The sequence below is a fragment of the Eublepharis macularius genome, chromosome 5 (assembly GCF_028583425.1).
Source record: "Eublepharis macularius isolate TG4126 chromosome 5, MPM_Emac_v1.0, whole genome shotgun sequence".
Lineage (NCBI taxonomy): Eukaryota > Metazoa > Chordata > Lepidosauria > Squamata > Eublepharidae > Eublepharis > Eublepharis macularius.
Window position 1 is genome coordinate 105,928,623 of NC_072794.1, and position 18,497 is coordinate 105,947,119.

The 18,497-nt window shown below is 40.6% G+C and overlaps 1 protein-coding gene across 1 annotated transcript in view; it reads right to left on the minus strand.

The window, feature by feature from the left end:
• Nucleotides 1-18,497, minus strand: part of C5H6orf89 (chromosome 5 C6orf89 homolog) — a 41,943-nt gene that overhangs the window by 22,459 nt on the left and 987 nt on the right. The window contains exons 2-3 of the mRNA XM_054980616.1: nt 13,909-14,115; nt 11,028-11,193 (exon numbers count right to left, since the gene is read on the minus strand). Coding sequence (XP_054836591.1) covers nt 11,028-11,193; nt 13,909-14,097 — 355 coding nt within the window. The 5' untranslated portion in view covers nt 14,098-14,115. The remainder of the gene's footprint in view (nt 1-11,027; nt 11,194-13,908; nt 14,116-18,497) is intronic.

Genomic DNA, 18,497 nt, shown 5'->3' on the forward strand with positions numbered 1-18,497 from the left:
GTTGCTTCCTAAGCCCCATAGAACCCATGAAAAGAGAAGTTACATTAGCTCTAGCCCTCACAAAATGCAGCTTCAAACAGACGCATCTCAATTCGTCAGCAGACACCAAATCGCCTCAAGATTGTGCAGTGCAGAATGATGGGACCCCAAGCCATTTCAGCACCAATCAGTGTGAATGCTCAGCATCGCCGGCTTAAAAGTGTGCCATGAAGAATGGGCCTAACAAAGCTACTCTTCAGAAATTTAAAACATTCTAACACCACTGGAATACACTGGGCATTAAGCTTCAGAGAGCCAACCTTATTCGTGATCACGAAGGGAATTTTCCCAATGAATCTCCCCCAACCACCTACACAAGGGAAGAATTTTCTGCTTTTTAGATTCTCCCAATAACGCGAAGCTGGATAGTTGGCAGAAGTTTCAAATAAATAATTCAACAGCTAAATTAGAGTAAAAAAAATCTGTATATAAAAGTATGTTTTTAAAAAACCACCCATCCCTAAAAAGCCAGTCTGGCCATTTAAAAATATGTGCCAACACGTTTCTGTTACTAGGCCCTAGTTATATTTGTAATAAGGGCTGTTTACAATGAGATTCAGTACACTTGCCAACAACATTACAGAACCCTCAAGAGAGCTTTGGGGCATCATGTTACTGTTCACACCACAATGGTGTAAAGAAACTGCAGATGGGCAGGTGCAAATGGACAGCATCCCCTTGAGGCATAGTATTTTCTGGTGGGAGAGAAAGAATCTTTGTGCACACCCTTCAGCAGACCCAATGGAGGCGAGGCAATGGATTTAGTCTATAAGGATCTGGAATCTGGCTGCAAGTCAAACATGCCTCAGGCTAAATTAGGGTGGACAGCCAAAAAGATAGAAATTGTTGCTGCAGATTTTCCAAGATGAACTGATCTTACTAACCACACCCTTGTTCATAAATTAGGACTTGGAGGTGCCATTCAAGGGTGCTGTAACACGAAAAGATCCCTTGCTGCTTCTATCAACCATATTCCTTCAGTAATAATTTATTGCTGACAAGACAGACTGCTGGTGTACCTTCTGAAACTGCCTTATTAAACATCTTTCCCAACCTTGTACATCCCTGAAATCATCTCAGGCTTTGTATCAAGTTCTCGTCAACTATGAATTTCTGTTTCTGGCTTTTCCAAACAATCTGACAGAAATACACACACCCCACAATTATTTCTGACCTGTTTTTGCCATGCCAAGGTATTCAGCAATTTGTGAGAAACTAATACTATTAGAGAGTATCTGCATAGTACTATCACTTTTTTAAAAGCCAATGGGAAAAACAAATGGAACCCTTCCTTTTAGAACACACAACTGGTGATTTTGCAAAGAACTTTCCCTCTCCATAGATTTCAAACAGTAAAATACATAGTTCATCAGGTTTTGAACCAGTTTAAATCTATAAAGGAAGGATGGGTCTAATCTCTTGGAGAAACACTGGGTTTTTATAACTTCCAAAGCTTAACTATCTACCCAGACATTTTTATCTCACTCTCTCTCCAAGAAGCCCAGGGAATCCAGGAAGGGGAATTGTACTAGATGAAAGCAAATTCTCATTCCCTGCTGCACTGCAGCCTGCTTTGCATACTCTTCCACAAAATACATGCTCCTTTGGGTCAACAAATTCAAAGAACAGTGTGGAGGACAAAATGGGAAGCTGCAGCAGGAGGGGGAATTGGCAACAATCACTCTTCCCTAGTCCACTGAAGTTTTGCCAGAGGAGCTGCTGCTGCACCAAAAGAATACCCCCATAGAATCCCAGACAGTGTTCTTCTTGCAGCAACTTAAGTGACAGGCTCAATGTGAGCTCCATGACTAACAGCACAATCCTAGGCAGAGTTACTAAACCCATTGAAATCAATGAGCTTAGACTGGAGTAACTCTGTTTAGGATTGCACACACAGTATGTCTCCCCCAATCCTAGTCCAACACGCTAGTCACGCACCACAGTCATTCTTCCACCTTCCCCACCACAATTCCTATTCTGGGACTTTGAAGGTCACACTGACCAAATTTTTCACAGTCAATTGGATTATGAGACCCATGATTTCTCATCCCAGAACAAAGTGCTTTCACCACTCTGGATGAGGATTTCAACGAACAGGAATATACAGATCCCACTGACCTAAATTAGGACAAAGGATATTCACACATCATCATCCCCTTGCATAATAATGGTTTCCTTCTGCTAATCTGGAGCGAGCCCAGAGATTCCTTTCAATGGCAAGAAAACAGCTACAATCACAGCTGCTCACTGGGGGGGGTCTGTTTTTTTTAAATTTCAACACAGCTGATGCAACTCCATACCATATTCATCTGCAAAGAATCTTAACACAAGAAGCTGACAGACCAACTGACAAAATACATGCCAGTGGAGAAAACACCGTAAGTTCGATTGGTTTAAAATATTTTGAGGTCTCATCTACTGTCATGGTAACACAAAACAGTGAAAACTTCAAGCTAGTGGACAGAACAGTGTACCTAATAAATACCTAAACCTACCTAAAGGAATATCTATTCCCATGCACATCTCCTCAGGAAATTAATTATTTCTGCCAGTGCTACCATCCTCAGATGGAAGATTACTCATGACTGGTAGAAGGGCCCTATAGGAAGCGGCCCCTCAGTATAAACTCACTATTATTAGAAATTCTCTGATTCTATTCAGCATTTTTAGGAAGACTGTAAAAACGTTTAAAAGACGTACTTCTGTACTATACTTTGCTGTGATCTGTTGTTTAAACTACTTCTTGCTTAATATTGATTGTAATTACCATTAGCATTTTTAAAAAACATTTAAATATTTATATTGTATATGCATTTCACTTATGTGGTGAAGTACTCTATGGAAATTATTTATTTTATTTTATTTATTTCAAATTTCTATTCCACCCTCCCCGCGGGTGGGCTCAGGGCAGATAACAACGTATTAAAATACAATAACAATTCATCGACATTAAAACATCATTAAAACAGCAGTGCATTTCTATTAATACACATTTAAAACAGGATGGTGGACATTATCTTTCTAAAGTAACAACATAAGAAGAGAGAGTCCTGTTGCATCAGACCAGGGGTCCATCTAGTCCAGCAACCAGTTTTACACAGCAGCCAGCCAACTGTCCTGGAAGTCCCAGAAAAAATCAGAGATTACTGCCTGTGGATGTTCCTGTTAGTCACTATGGCTAGTGGCCATGACCAGCTTGTGCATTTTGGGAAGGAGGCATGCTTCCCCAGAATTGTCCATGAGACAAAACTTAGTGTGTTTTACCATATAAGCAAAGGCTTTATAACAAAACTGGCCCAATTAGGGTTGCCATATTGCCTGGTTGGCCATGTTTTACATGGAATCTAGTCATGGTGCCCATTTGGGCAGGCCCAGATTCCCAACTTTCTTTTAAAGTATGTCTGTGGGCCTTTTAGGTCTGGAGACAGAAGACAAAGTCTGCATGTATAGACAGTCTTCTCCCTATTTTATGCAATGGAAACTTCTGAGCATCCCTTAGTTGAAAAGCCTGCAATAGCAGTTGGTACATTCATCTGTGTTTTCTGCTTCTTAGGGCTTTTTTTTAACTGGCTTCTAAAAGTAATTTTAAGGAAAAGTATCTTATATCCTCTTGCAAGTTTCCAAATTACACAAGAAAAACAACAATAATGTAATAAAAATGGAGTCTCTTTTTCTCTCTAAAAATATAAAAAGGCATTGTCCATTTGTTCGCTAGCTTTGAAAGCAACAGTAAAGGGAAAGATCTCTAGATGTTCCAAACTGGAAAATAATATTAGATGGTGCACTAGTAAGTTATCAGGAGCCAAATTTGGAGGCATTACCTAGTGGATAGAAAAATATGTAATTAATTCAGCCTTTCAAGTGCCTAAGGCACTTTACACATCCTCAAAATATTGCCCCCTTTGCCTCTCAAAACATTTTAAGGTAAAATAATCCACTTGTAAAAGTCAACGTTAGACATTATTTGTCATCAGACTAATTTGGGGGAAGCCATATAATAATTATAAGGAGATGGGCTGGGGAACCTTGTTTGTGACCATGGGTCTATGAAGACCCTGCTAAACCTGGCTTTTACCAAGACCCGAGGAATACTGTACAAGGAAGTATAGACTTTATTTGGGGGCAGGAGACACGAACAAGAACATTCTACATGGAAACATTTAGGATCAGGTACATATGTATCCTAGGATCCTTCCCCAACTTCTGTAGTAGTTAACAGGAGAAGAAGTAGTGCAACTGATACATAACGTGATTTTAAAATGCTTGATTTTCATAATTAGCCAATAGTTGCATAGTATGCAAATTCGGTCACCTAGATCCAGGGAACTTGAATATGGCTACCATCTCTCATAAGAACTTAACATTTATGAACAAATCAAGAAAGGTATAGTATTAAAAGTGCGACTGACCTTCCTACAACTTGAAATATTACTTTCTCCCCTTACAGGTGAAACTGTGAGCAAATTTTTATTATAATTTGATAAATATTCAGTAGGGCCAGTATGTGGCAAATAAAAGTTCCTTCAGGTATGCACCTGGCCCCTGGGCCACTACTTGCTATCCTCGTTTTAAGATACAAAAATTCAAGTCATCAATGCTGGATGTTTCTTTTAAATCTTAAAATCCCTTTCAAAAAGGCTACTTTGGCTTCTGAATGCAAACTGATTTTTCTTTGAGATTTCTTACCTCTTAAGGATAAGACACTGTCCTCCTGTAGTTAATGAATATTTCATATGGGTTTTCCAAAATCTGTTTTGCTCTGAATTTTTTTGCTGCATTTATATCCTTAAGAAGTATAAAACCTTTTTAAAAAACCATTTGCCTTCAGAAGTTAAAAGGTGTTAGAAACTGTATGAAAGGGACCTTTTGTGAAGACCAAAACAGCAAGATTTGAGTCCAGTGGCACCTTTAAAGACCAACATGATTTTCAGGGTATAAGCTTTCAAGAGTCAAAGCTCCCTTCATCAAATACAAGTAGGAATGGAGATCCCTGAGCCTTTCTATCCCAGGCAGAAGATGGGAAGGGGGCTGCAAAGAAGAGAATCAGGAATAGGATGTGAAGGTATAATGCACCTTGATTAGAGCAGGGGAGAAATGCTTAGGAGTAGGAAATGCAGGAAACTGTATCAGGAATCTCTACTCCTACTTGTATCTGATAAAGGAAGCTTTGACTTTTGAAAGGTTACACCCTGAAAATCTTGTTGGTCTTTAAGATGCTACTGGATTCAAATCTACTGCAGACCAACATGCCTATTCACCTAGAAGACCAAAAAGTGGCTGCCACATTTTTGGGACTTAAGTGTCATCCACTATAACAGGGCTAATTTCCTCCTTGTTTATTCCTGAACTGGATGAAGCTATATGCATCCCTTTTCTGGTCCAAACTCCTGGACAGACAGCCATATCCAAAAGTTCATACCAAGGGACAAAACATATGTCAATCCATATCAGATTGGATTCAGTGCAAGGGTCATGGACCTTCCTGGCTTTCACCTCCCCAAAGCAGTCCTTTCTGACCCCAAGAAAGTTTATTCCTATGGTCATAGGACCCATGTAGAGTAATAGCCATGTGAGCTGGAAGGCTAAAGAGGAAAGGGGGGGTGAAACTGTTCGCTTCTTCTTCTTTCAGCGAAGACTTGTTCATGTGTTTCTAGAATGACATTACTGGGTATGAATGGGCTTTACTGCAGATAAAACAGCTCTCGTGATCTTTTGGTGCCTGAGGCACCACTAACAGTAGCCACCCCCACCCCCTTGCCTTACCATTGCTACAACTGCAGCAGCACTGCCTGCCCTAGGCTCCCACCTCTGAAGATGTAGTTCTCCTTACTCCCTTAGTCTCTAAAACTAACATGTCAAGCTGTGCATACCAGTTTCTGGATTCTTGCAAAATTCCTTATTCATACAAGACTTCAATCATTGTTTTTGGTTGCCTGTGCAACAAAAATGGTCAAGCTCTTGAACAAATTAGGACTATCGCAAGAGATCAGGAACACACACGTGCACGATTTGCTGCACTATTTATAAAGAGGCCTGGGGAGCAAGGAGGTAACAAGAACTCCCTCTTCTGGCAGCTATATGGTAGAGGGAAAATAGGGTGAAAGGGACAACAGCAGGATGATGATGGGAGGCTACTAAGCAGGCTATCACTCCCCAAAGCCTACCAGTGCTTAATCATTTTCACTTAAATTAAAATGTAGCAACAGACATGTCTAAAACAGTACTATTTCCAGGACACTTGGTGCTTAGTTTGAATCAGCATCCAAACAGGATTCCTTCCCAACAATGAGAAGCTGCTTACCTACATCTTTTCTTTGTATTTTTAAAATATTCAACAGCAGCAGCCTTTGCTCCCTTTTATTACCTCCAAGCTTAAGAGCTACAGGGAGTGACTAACAAGGATGGGACCATGGGAAGGGAGTCTACAGTGATTAAGGTACATTTAAGATGGAGGTTTTGCTGACTGTGGAGATGGCGAAACCTTGATAATTGTCAGGCTGGAAAGGTTCAAAGAATGGTCTAATAAACTGACATCAACACAGAAATTCAGATCAGCTTTCTGCATGGTCTATATGCATTATCCTTAAGCATTTTCTTTAAAAATGTATTACAAGTAGGGTTGCCAGGCCCCTATACCCTTCTCGTTGAGAATCGGCCCCAAGAGAAGCGCAGGAACACTCCCATGGCAGGTGTGATGACATCACTTCTGGAAGTGATGTCATCATGCCAGCCAGGAAAGCACGTGCCACGCTTGTGCATGTGGTGCCTGCCAGTGTTGGGCAATCACCAGGTGGCCTGCAACCTCCCACCAGTTAGCAGCAACCAATGGGCAAGCAGGCAAACCACCAAGAGGTGGCCCACCACTGGGATCCTTAATTACAAGACAGCCATCAAATTTCAACAATTAAATATACAATTATACTGCTATAGAAGGTATTTTCCAACTCTCCTGGGCAGGTCTTACAACACTTAATAGTCTTAGGCTGGAGTCACTAACCTTTTCTTTAGTAAGAGCTACTTCTGAGTAATGAAAAATATTGCAAGTTGTGGGGACACTGGGGCACCAACTTTCATTCTGTTCTAGAAAACAAAACATGGACTAGAAAGAGCACCAGATATGAAACTATCAGCTAAGCTCCACAAAGAAAAATCCTATAAAACATTTTTTTTTAAAAGCCTAGAGCAGATTTTTTTTTGGTGATCTTGTTCTGGGGATGTCTGAGCTAAAGGATGTCTGAGCTACTCTGCTGTTACTGGCGAGCTACCAACAGCTCGTGAGCTACCTGTTGGAGACCCTTGTCCTATGGCTTTGTACAGCAACAAGTCTTTAAGGCACTTTCAGTTTCCAGAACTGAAGGCAATTAGTTACACTTGAGACAGCATGAAAATTTTAGTTTACCTCATAACAGTTTTTTTTAAAACTCTCCTGAGCGAATATGAGCAGCAATTCCATTACTGAGAAAGCCCCAAAGGAGAGGGCCCTTTCCCAAGGGAAAGAGTACAAGATTTGCAGGGAGACAATCTCAGATCCAGTCCCTGACATCTACTCAAGTAACAGGTCTGGAAAACCCTTGAATAGCTGCTGCTAATCAGGGTCAGTAGACAGTACCAGGTGAGATGGATTAATAGCCTATTTCAATACACAGCAACTTCACATACATTGAAAAGGAGACTTAATTCCAAATTCACATGCTAAAAATCGGAAGTCAAAGCGGCAAAATACAAATTACATGTACGTGTGGGTACTGAAGCCTCAGCATTATCTTTTAAAATAAAGAGCAGTCTTCAAATGCTGCAATGTCAAGAAAAGCACATTCAACTGGCTGGTTTTCATTCAACTCATCCATCCCTCATCATTGCCTCCCTTCCTGTTCAGGGTTCCAGATAAAGATTTAATCTTGCAAAAACAATTCTAGAACTCTGCAGAGGAAGAGGGGGTGCAATTTTGATCAGACAAACAGGCCATGGAGAAAGGACTAAGCACCGAGACTTCCGGTTTGGGATTCATGGAGGTCTAACGCAGCTCCATTTGTGGAGCTGACCGGATTGCCGTTTTAACCGGCCGGAGGGGTGAAAATAACCCGCGGCCGACTGCTCTCAGGCGGGGAGCAGGCAAAGAACGCTCAAGACCCTAGGGTGAGCTAGATCTCGGACGAGGGGGGGCTCTACACAAGGAGTCTCCCCCCCGATCCTTGAGGTCCCACCTTGCGACGGGTCAGCTATAATCTCTGCGGCAATTTTGGGGCCAATTCGGCTGGCATAAGACCTACATACCCAAGCTTCGATCGGGGAGGGAAGTCGAGAGGAGAATTTAAGATCGAAACAGCGATTACAACCCGAGAAAGTTGAAGAGAAGGTAAAGATCGCTATCTCTTGAAACGGGACAGATTGATAAAAACAGAGAGGAAAGAAAGTAGATTTTTAAACTGCAACAGACTAGTGAAAAGGAGGTGAAGACTCGGCAGGAGTTGTATTTTAAAAGAGACTAAGTTTAAAGAAGTTATTACAAAAATCGGACTATTGTTTTGAATACCTGTGGTTTTGGAGCTGTGGGAAAAAGACACCATCGCGAGACCTGCTGTGGGAAGACGGGAGACAGGAAGTGCGTAACAACAATAGAGTGGCTGGAGGGAAGCGGCCCTTGCCAAAGGACAGGAAGTGGGGAATCGCCATCTTTGAAAGTGGAAGGGTCGTGGCTTCAGCGGAAGAGGAAGTAGGCCATCTTGGATTACAATAATATAGAGAAACCATAGAGAAAAGACGCCCGACATTTTGGATATAAAAAATTAATTTTGGCAAAGATTGGGACATTTAAAAAAAAGGAAAACGTTTAATTATACGCCACGGAGCTGAGGAAGAGAGCAGATTCGTGGGAGCGAGCTAAAGCAAGCCCCACGATGTCGAAAAAAGAGTGGCAATCGGCAATAGAAAATTTGGACAAAAAACTTATAGACATGATGAAAGAACTTAAGGACACGAAATTGGAGCTTATTAAAGAGGTCAAGGAAGTTACACAGACAGTAAAGTCGGAGCTGTCAGAAGTGAAAAAAGGCGTGGAAACGATTAGCAGTGAATTACAAGGAACGCAGCAGAGAGTTAAAACAGTAGAAGACGCGATGGAGAATTTAATAGACACGCAACAAACAGAGATGAGGCTGGTGAAGGGGAGGATGTCAGTTGCAGAAACTAAACACATGGAGAAGCAGCTTCGTTTTCGTGGTCTGCCAGAAGTGGAAGGGAAGTCAGCGCAAGAACAGATGACTGAGGTGTTGGCTGATTACCTGGGGAAGGAGGAGGAGGAAATTGTGGCTATCCTAGATGTGGCGTATCGTGTGAACTCGAGAATTGCAACCCAGAGGTCCCTCTATCATATGTGGTGGTCGTGTGAGGTAGCTAGGCAGTTCTGGGGGGAAATAATAAGAGAAATGAGTGAAATTTTACAGTTTCAAATAAATAAGAACCCAGAACTCCTGCTGCTAAACTTGGGAATGGAGGGAATTCCAGCCCATCATAGGACGATGATATTTTATATGACTGCAGCAGCTAGACTTTTGTATGCGCAGAAATGGAAAGTACAAGAAGTGCCAACTATTGAAGATTGGATCTACAAATTGCTGTACATGGCTGAAATGGACAAGATGACAAGAAAACTGAGAGATCTGGACTCAGGGCAGTTTAACACAGATTGGGAGAAGCTGAAACAATATCTGGAGAAGAAATGGGAGGTGGGAGGAAAACTGTGGCAGTTTGAGAACTACTGAAGTATAATAAAAGTATAAAAGAGAGGGGTGACTTTACCGGGGGAGGAAGAGAAATGTGAATTTATAAGCAGTTAGATTAATTGATCGAGATATATATAGATATGTAAAGATTAAGTGATAGAATACTGATAGAGAATAATTAATGATAAGGTTTAAACATGAGGATTGAGTAACTAACAATATTTTCTTTCTCTGATAAGATTTATATGCACCAAACTGAATGCATAGAAGAGTTAAATTGATTGACTATGTGATAAGTTAGATAGAATTACCATAAAAAGATGAAATGAGTAATATATAGAGAATAAATCAAATTGTTTGATTTAAATGTGGGAAATTTTTATGGTTTATGATGTATAGGTTTATGATATATAGAAATATTCAAAACTGGAAAATGGGATAAATTGGTTATCTAAAGACGTACGGTTTGGGTGTATAATAAGTAAAGGAGTTAAAGATGTACTGCTTAATATAATGGAGAATGTATATTTGTTTTAGACAGATGAATTTTATAGAAGTAAGGGAAAAGGGACAGAGGGTGGGAAAGCTGTTGGAAGTCAACAAAAGGGGGGGAAAGGGAGGGGGTTAGAAACGAAAAATTAGGGGAAAATTGAATGTAATGTAAAAATAATAATGCTCTAACCCAATAAAAATTTTTCAAAAAAAAAAAAAAAGAGAAAGGACTAAGCACCAAATTCTTCCTTCTCCCCCTCATAACACACAGATCCCCCCTTAAAGAAGTGCAAGGTTAGGAAAATTTTGACCAGGATAAGATTTCAGAACAAGGATCAACAACAGCTTTAGAAAGCTGTTACAGAAATTAGGATTACAAAACCAATTTAGAGTTATCTTAATTTCTCCTTCACAAATTTGTCTTTCTCTCTCTCTCTTTGTGATTGGTCTGGGACCAGCTGTATAACATGAGAAAATTCATAGCATGTTGCCAGGCTGCATGCCATGTGGATTTCTCACAACACACTACAGCCAATTTGCTAAGACTATAGAGAGACAAAAAGATGACTTTAAGCCAGTGGATGGGTTAATTAATGTTTACTGCAATTCTCAATTTGCTCCTTACAAAAAGGAAAATTTGATTTGGTAAAAGAGTCATCAGTACATGCCATCCTCCTGTTTTAATTAGTATTTATTATGTATGCCACCATCACTGCTCTCCAATTCCTCTCTATATTTGTTACGGTTAAATAAATATAAACATTTTTCCCTTACTCTCCAGCATATACTTCTTGGTAATGGGCAAAGGCAGCAGCCGGATGTGACTGATGAGGGAGCCCCATGCATGGGCTCTGGTGAGTGTAGCCTCGGGTGGTGAAAGGGTATACGGCTGGATCATAAAATACGCAGTTAGTAAAACTAACCCCAAAGTAATCAGGCCCTGCAAAAAAAGACAGGAATTCAATTAATCACACTACAGTAACTAAATCTATATTCAGAGTGAGAAACTTCCCCTTTCAAGTATCAAGGAGACTCCTGTTTATCCATTATGACTGGCTTACATAAACAACTTTTAACCTCCGTGTTGCAACTTCTGGTGTTAGACTTCTTACTCATCATTTACATTTGCACAAAATAACAGATAAGTTTGCCAATATTTCTGCATATGCACACCTTTTTAAAACAACATAACCTTTTACTCTGTGACCATAATCTAGAAACCAGGCAATTTATTCAGCACACACACAATGCATTTTCTTCCACTCACTTGCACTCTCTCACTGCATAGAGCAGCCTTCAAAACAGCATGGCAAATTACGTAAGGTTACCTCCTACCACTCCACTCAGGTAACGGTAATACCACCTTCCAACACACACAGCTTTTCTCTAGCACAAGAAACTTTGCCTCTTATACTGGAGGAAAGTGCAGCAGTTAGCTGAGTAGTAAAACAGAATCCATTGTACATAGTTTGAAATGTTGCCGTAGTTTGCTGTGTCAACTGGCAAAGAGGCTGGGAGAGGCAAACCAGATCATAAACTACCGCACAAACTTCCTACACACATAAATAGGCTCTCAAGAGCGCAGCCTCCTGTGTCAGTAAACAAGGAACCCTAAGGAACAGTTAAGAATTCCGAACATACAACCGGAAAACTGAACAGCTTACACTCTGCTTTGTGACAGTTTGGTGGAGACTAGCAAACAGATGTTACACTGCTGTTGTGTTTTGGTTTTTTTATTGTAATGTATTGGAGAAAGGTTACAGTTAATTCAGATTTTGCTGTCTTGTTTTTTCTGAACTCCAAAATTCAAATCCAGCAAAAGCTGGGAATATAAGTCTTACCTCAACCTTCATGAGTATCAATAACAAATTCTCTCTTTCACAACATTCACATGCACCTATCAAACAGGTTTATCTGTACCAATAGTCTCTGCCAAGAAGCACAAATGAGACTTATTGCCAATTTCAACAAAATGCTTTTGACAAATCTGCTTACGAATTGTGAAATGCATACATTCTTGCAACATCATCAACTCTGTAAAAAGATTTTCAAGCCAGATGTACTCTTGCATTATTTAGCCTTCTGCCTAAGCCTTCTTCATTCTCACAAAATTTAAATCAATGATGCAGTGTAACTACAATTGAAACACACACATGCAAAAACAACCAGAGCCATAAATTAAAGTGAGGAATTGATTGTACTGATTGTACTCAGAACACAAATTACCCAAGACTGGGAAACAACTCAAAATTAAATTAATCCATCTTGTTTCATCAGTGCCAGCTGCAGTTTGGGGAGACTTTGGGCCATTTTAGCCCAGAAAGGTGTTAGAACTGTTTGGGCGTAAGGGCATGGTTAGTGACGGGCAGGGGTCATTTCGTAGAAAAAGAGCTGGAAGAACTCATTAGCATAACTTATTAGCATAATGCTTTAGCATAAGCCACACCCCATTGACATCACCAGAAGTGTGTTGTTAGCATAACTGATTTGCATATGCAACACCCCCTGACATCACCTATCCTGGCTGTTCTGGACCCAATCCTGGCCATTCAGGGCCAAAATTGGGCCCAAAATGGCAAAAAGGAGCTGAAAATGGCTGAAAAGGGGCCCAAAATGGTCAGGATTGGGCCGCTGCTGAGTGGGAGAGTGATCCACCACACATCAGAGGCCCAATCCAGGCCAAAACAGGCCCAAATGGCCGAGAGTCAGGTGGGCGGGGCCACCTGACATGTGACCTCTTTGGGGAACTGCCGGAACTGCGTCCTGTGCATTCCCCCTCAAAATGAGCCCTGGTGACAGGGCACATGAGTTACAAGAGTTCTCCAGAGATCCCCATGTCATCACATTCTTATTTCATGCATGTTTCAACAAGGTCAGAGAGAACACTTGCCATCTCTGACCAGGGTGGACTTTATCACAAGCAAGAACAAAGATGGAAGCTTCGAATAGGACAGAGAACAGAAGTTCTGGCAAAAAAATGAAGTCTGAAACCATCATGAGGAATGGTACTTTTTTTAAAGTACTTTATTTTTTGAACATTCTTATATACAAGAGTAACCATAAAATGATAGCACCACATTGGGTATACATGTTGAACTATATAACAGATCTATTATAATGGCATTAGATGTTATATTTTGCTATATTATTACCCATATTAAATAACATGATGGCATTGTGAATTAAGATTTGTAGGGGGTTTTATCATTTGTATCTGTGTATTTCTTTCAATGAGGAATGCTACTTGAAGTGCCCATCTTTTAGAACACACACCTCTCTGGAATCAGCTTGAGGCAACCAACCAGACTGAGTCAGGCATTTAGAAACTACACCCTTTATACTATGTGCCAATTCTAACATTCCTCCCAAACAACAAGTGCAACGGCTAAAAATGACTGCAGTGACTTAAGCTTTCACCAACCTCTTATATTGCGTGATTGCTGTATTTCAAAATCAAAAAGAGTCCAGTAGCACCTTTAAGACTAACCAATTTTATTGTAGCATAAATAAAATTGGTTAGTCTTAAAGGTGCTACTGGACTCTTTTTGATTTTGCTACTACAGACTAACACGGCTAACTCCTCTGGATCTGCTGTATTTCATACTCTGTTGGCCTCAACGTACTATACACCTTCCATAAGGACACAGCAATTTACCTTATAGAGAACAATCAAAAGAGGGTATCGTGGGGGCCCTCGTTGGGGTTCATTTTTCTCCAGAAGCTGTCTGATGAACTTCTCTATGGCTTTTTCAGGCATACCACACTGGTAACCAGTCTGTCTCACCAAGTCAATGGTCTCTGAGAGTTTATCATAAATGCTGAGTTCGCTGGCAGAAAGCTCCATATCCTCTGGAGAAAAATCCTACGGGAAAAGATTCAAAAGTGTTAAATATTCCATTGCCTCAAGGATGTGCTTAAAAAAATTACCACAGGGAAGCACAGGAAGTTCCCAATCTAAACAAGGTTTCTTTGTGATGGCAAGGTTGTCTGGTAGTGCTGATTAGACCAGTTCATTCAAACACAAGGAAAACATTTTAGTACTGTAACTTGAACTTCTGCAGCTACTTCAGCAGCCAATATCTGTGAGTATCAGTTGCTGGAGAGCAAACACTAGAGTAGGGCTGTTGCTTTCACACCTTGCTCACAGGCCTTCCAGAAGCTTCTGGCTGTCCACTGTGGTAGAAAGAATACCAGATTAGATGGATCCTTAGTCTGATTTTAAAAGACTGATTTAAAAAGACTGATTTAAAAATTATACTTTACAAAGGACAGCAGAGAAATAACAGATACCAAGAGTCAGGTTTTCAGCTGACAGAAAGCATGGCACCTCCTCTAATGTGGACTGGCCTTGACCCATTCTTTCCAAATGCAGATCTAACCAACAATGGAGCCAGTTTGGTGTAGTGGTTAAGAGTGCAGGACTCTAATCTGGAGAATTGGGTTTGATTCCCCACTCCTCCACTTGAAGCCAGCTGGGTGACCTTGGGTGAGCTTCTAGAAGCTCTCTCAACCCCACCCACCTCAGTGTGTTTGTCGTTGTGGGGATAATAATGACATACTTTGTAAACTACTCTGAGTGGGCATTAAGTTGTCCTGAAGGGCAATATATAAATCAAATGTTATTATTACTATTATTATTCTGATCAAGTGACACTAAGAGCAACCATACAAACAAAATTGAATGTCAAAGTCTGAGATACCATATTGTTAGCATTTGTATACCAGTATTTAGCTATAATAAAATATCATTTAGTCATCAAACTCTTTTGGTTATTGTTTCTTCCACGATGTGAATATTTGTGAAATTCCTGGCAATTTAAGCCCCAAGGCCACCCTGCTCTTGAATAATGACATCAATATGCTGAGAACAGAAAGCATCCAAAACATTACGCTATTTCTGTAGTTTCCTTCAAGGTCTTGGTGTATGATGGCCCCAGGCAACTATATACTGGAGTTTCTTTTGCAGAGATCAAAATTCACTGGATGCTAACTGGAGGAAGCAAACTATTAACGGATGCATTAAGGCAATTACTGTATCTATATTTTCCAATATAAGACAACCTTCACAATTCTTATTGTACTTTTCCTCTCAACACCACATAAAGTAAGGGGAGAAGAGGAGAGACTGGCTTGGATTCAGGCATACACACACCCAGCAGTTGATCAGCAGTTCTGATAGTGCTGAAAAAGTGTACAGCACGGAACAAATGACTCCTGACCCAGTGCTGGGAGCTGAGCACACAGCTCCAGCTACTAGATTCAGAGAACCAGCCTGGGGAATTGCATAGGTAGTGCCAGACAAGCACTTGAAGATGGCTTCTTATCTTGACACAGCCGACCTGGCCACCTGGATCCACGCTATGGTGACATCAAAATTTGATTACTGTAATGCACTATACATTGGTCTCCCATATAAATTAACAAGGAGGCTCCAATTAGTGCAAAATGCTGCAGCTAGACTATTAGCAGGAGTGAGCAGGAGCAGGAACATCACTCCCATCCTACAGTCACTCCATCAGTTACCATGCTCAATTCAAGTTATTGGTTATTACACACAAAGCTCTTCATGGCCTTGGCCCAGTATACCTACAGGACCACCTCCATCCCTACGTCCCTCCACGGCAGCTTCACTCATCTGAACAGGGTCTCTTGCAGGTACCAGCCTGCACATGGGCGAAATCAACAGCAGCCCACGGGCTTTCTCTGTATAGGCCCCTACCCTATGGAATGGCCTGCCTAAGGAGGTCAGGAGACCCCCCCACACACACACACTCCTGGCTTCCGCAAACAATGCAAAACCGAATGATTCAAAAAGGCTTTTTTCTCTTGATAGGAGGGTGGTATTGTAGGGGGGGGGGGGTCTCAGATGTTTTGCTAATGAGTTAGGAACCACAGATTTCACCATTATGTTGCCTTACATATTATCTGTTGCTTAAATATGTACTCCTATATACTATCTGTGCTTCATGTTGTTTAATGTCAGTCCTAGAATTGATTATGTTCTGTTTCAGCAATTCTTCAACCCCATATTGGATTCTTGCTAATGCTATATCTTTGTAAACTTGTACTCATTTATCTTATGACACTGTTTATGGAAATGTTCTTAACACTGTATGGAAATACCTGCCCTTGTCTTTGCTACTGATTGTACTAATCTCACACTATGTAATCTGCCTTGAGTCTCAATGAGAAAGGCGGACTATAAATGACACACACACACAAATAAATAAATAAATACGCAAGCAAGCAAGCAGGAAAGCAAGAAAGGGGGAGCACATTTACATCTCCTTCACTGCCAACTGGGATATTCAGTTTTTACAACATAGTAATTTCCCCCCTGAATAAGTGTTCATGCTACTCATGGAACAATACCATTATGAGTCTGAAACAAATGTTTATAAAGTCAACAGAGGCTGGAAATAGACGATAGATGCATCAGATGGGTCATATTGTTGCCCATGTATACGCTTGTTGCCCATATATATGCTTGTATACATTTGTACCATTGTTCCCTCTGGTACTCAGGTTTTAAAACTCTGAGAAGTACTTTAGAGATGATGCAGAGATAAGAGAAACATATGTGTATACCAACATTATACTACAACACTTTCAAAACCCATAAAAGCTGTCTTGTATTTCTAGAGCTTATTGGATGAGACTCAGCTGTCTTAATTTTAAATTTTCAAAGGCTGCAGCCACACAGCAATGATTCTCTGTTATGAATTTACTATTACTGCAAATGCAGAGGCATTGGCATCCAACCATGCATTCATTCATTATTTATTTATTATCCACCTTTGTCATTGAGACCCAAGGCAGATAACACAATACAAATAAAATACAATATAATCAACAGTTAGGACATTCCGTGAGCAAATGTAATAGGGTATTGGTTGCAGAAAATTTGAAAACAAACATAAAGCTGAGCACATCTTTCTGAAACAAAGCATAACTAATTAACATGGCATTTTTAGCAACATGGAAACTCCCTAACAAAAGCATATTTACATCAGCAGACACTACCCAAAAGCATAGTCTATAGTCCCTACCAACGCTCCTCTCTGAGCTGTTCATATGACACACTCCCACAATCTGGTTAGCAAGCCCTCCTGAAAGTAATATAACTAGGATTAGAGTTCCAGTTATGCAGCTAATTATAAACAGGTGAATTCCTGTTTGGAAGCCAAGGCAGAGCAAAACAGCCACGTGGATGCAGCCACTATGACTACTGTACACAGTATATGAGTTGGGTCTGGAATCCTACCCTGTGTCACAATCAGATGTGAGTAGCAGGTTCTCCTCAGTACCCTTGGATGTGGTGCCCAAATTAGATCACAAATGCGGTGCCAACCACAATTCCATCTCTTAATGTGATCAATTTCAGCAAGAAGTCCTTTGAAAAAGAATCTGCTTACTGGCCTTTCCAAACGCTGGTAAAGAAAGTGCTCTCTTAGCGTTCCCCAGCAGGCCATGCCACAGAATCAGTGTGGCAATCATCTGTTCACGATAAATATACTTCTCCGATAGATGGGACAGACAGCAGAAACAGACGACAGAAATGCAATTAGTATATGGGTTCCTATAGAGGGAGGCAGTCCTTCACATAAGCAGGTCTCATGTCTTGAAAGAGATAACCAGCACCTTAACTGAGCCTAACAACAAATGGCCAACTAGAGAGGCCATTTTAAAAAAGGTTTTTTTTGTTGAATACTTTTTATTTTATTGATAAGTTTAAACTTTTAAATTTAAAAAAGAAGTAATATCTTCCTAATGGCTTGTCCCCATCTAGAGATGAGCAGCCACACTTTGTACTAGCTGAAGTTTCTGGCAGTGAAATTTTAACCAGTTATTCCAGTGTTTCTAAGAATTTAAACAGGCTTAGATTGGAAGGACACTACATAGGATTGCAATATGAGTTGCCTTTAAGGGCAGTCCCATGAACAGCATATGACAGTACTCAAACCTGAAGGTTACAATTGCATGGGTTACTGAGGCAAGATCAGATAAGAACACATGGGGAAGATAATTTATGAACAGGATGTAATTGAAAGAAAGCACCCTTATCAACTAGCCAACCTGCTACTTCAGCAGCAACGTAGTCTCCGAAAGAACTTCTGATCTGCAAATACTGCAAACAGAGCCAGTGTTTCACTGTGGTTAGTGCTGGACTAGGATATGGGAAGCCAAGGGTCGAATCCCCACTCTGCTATGGATGCTTGCTGGGTTACTTGGGGCCAGTAATAC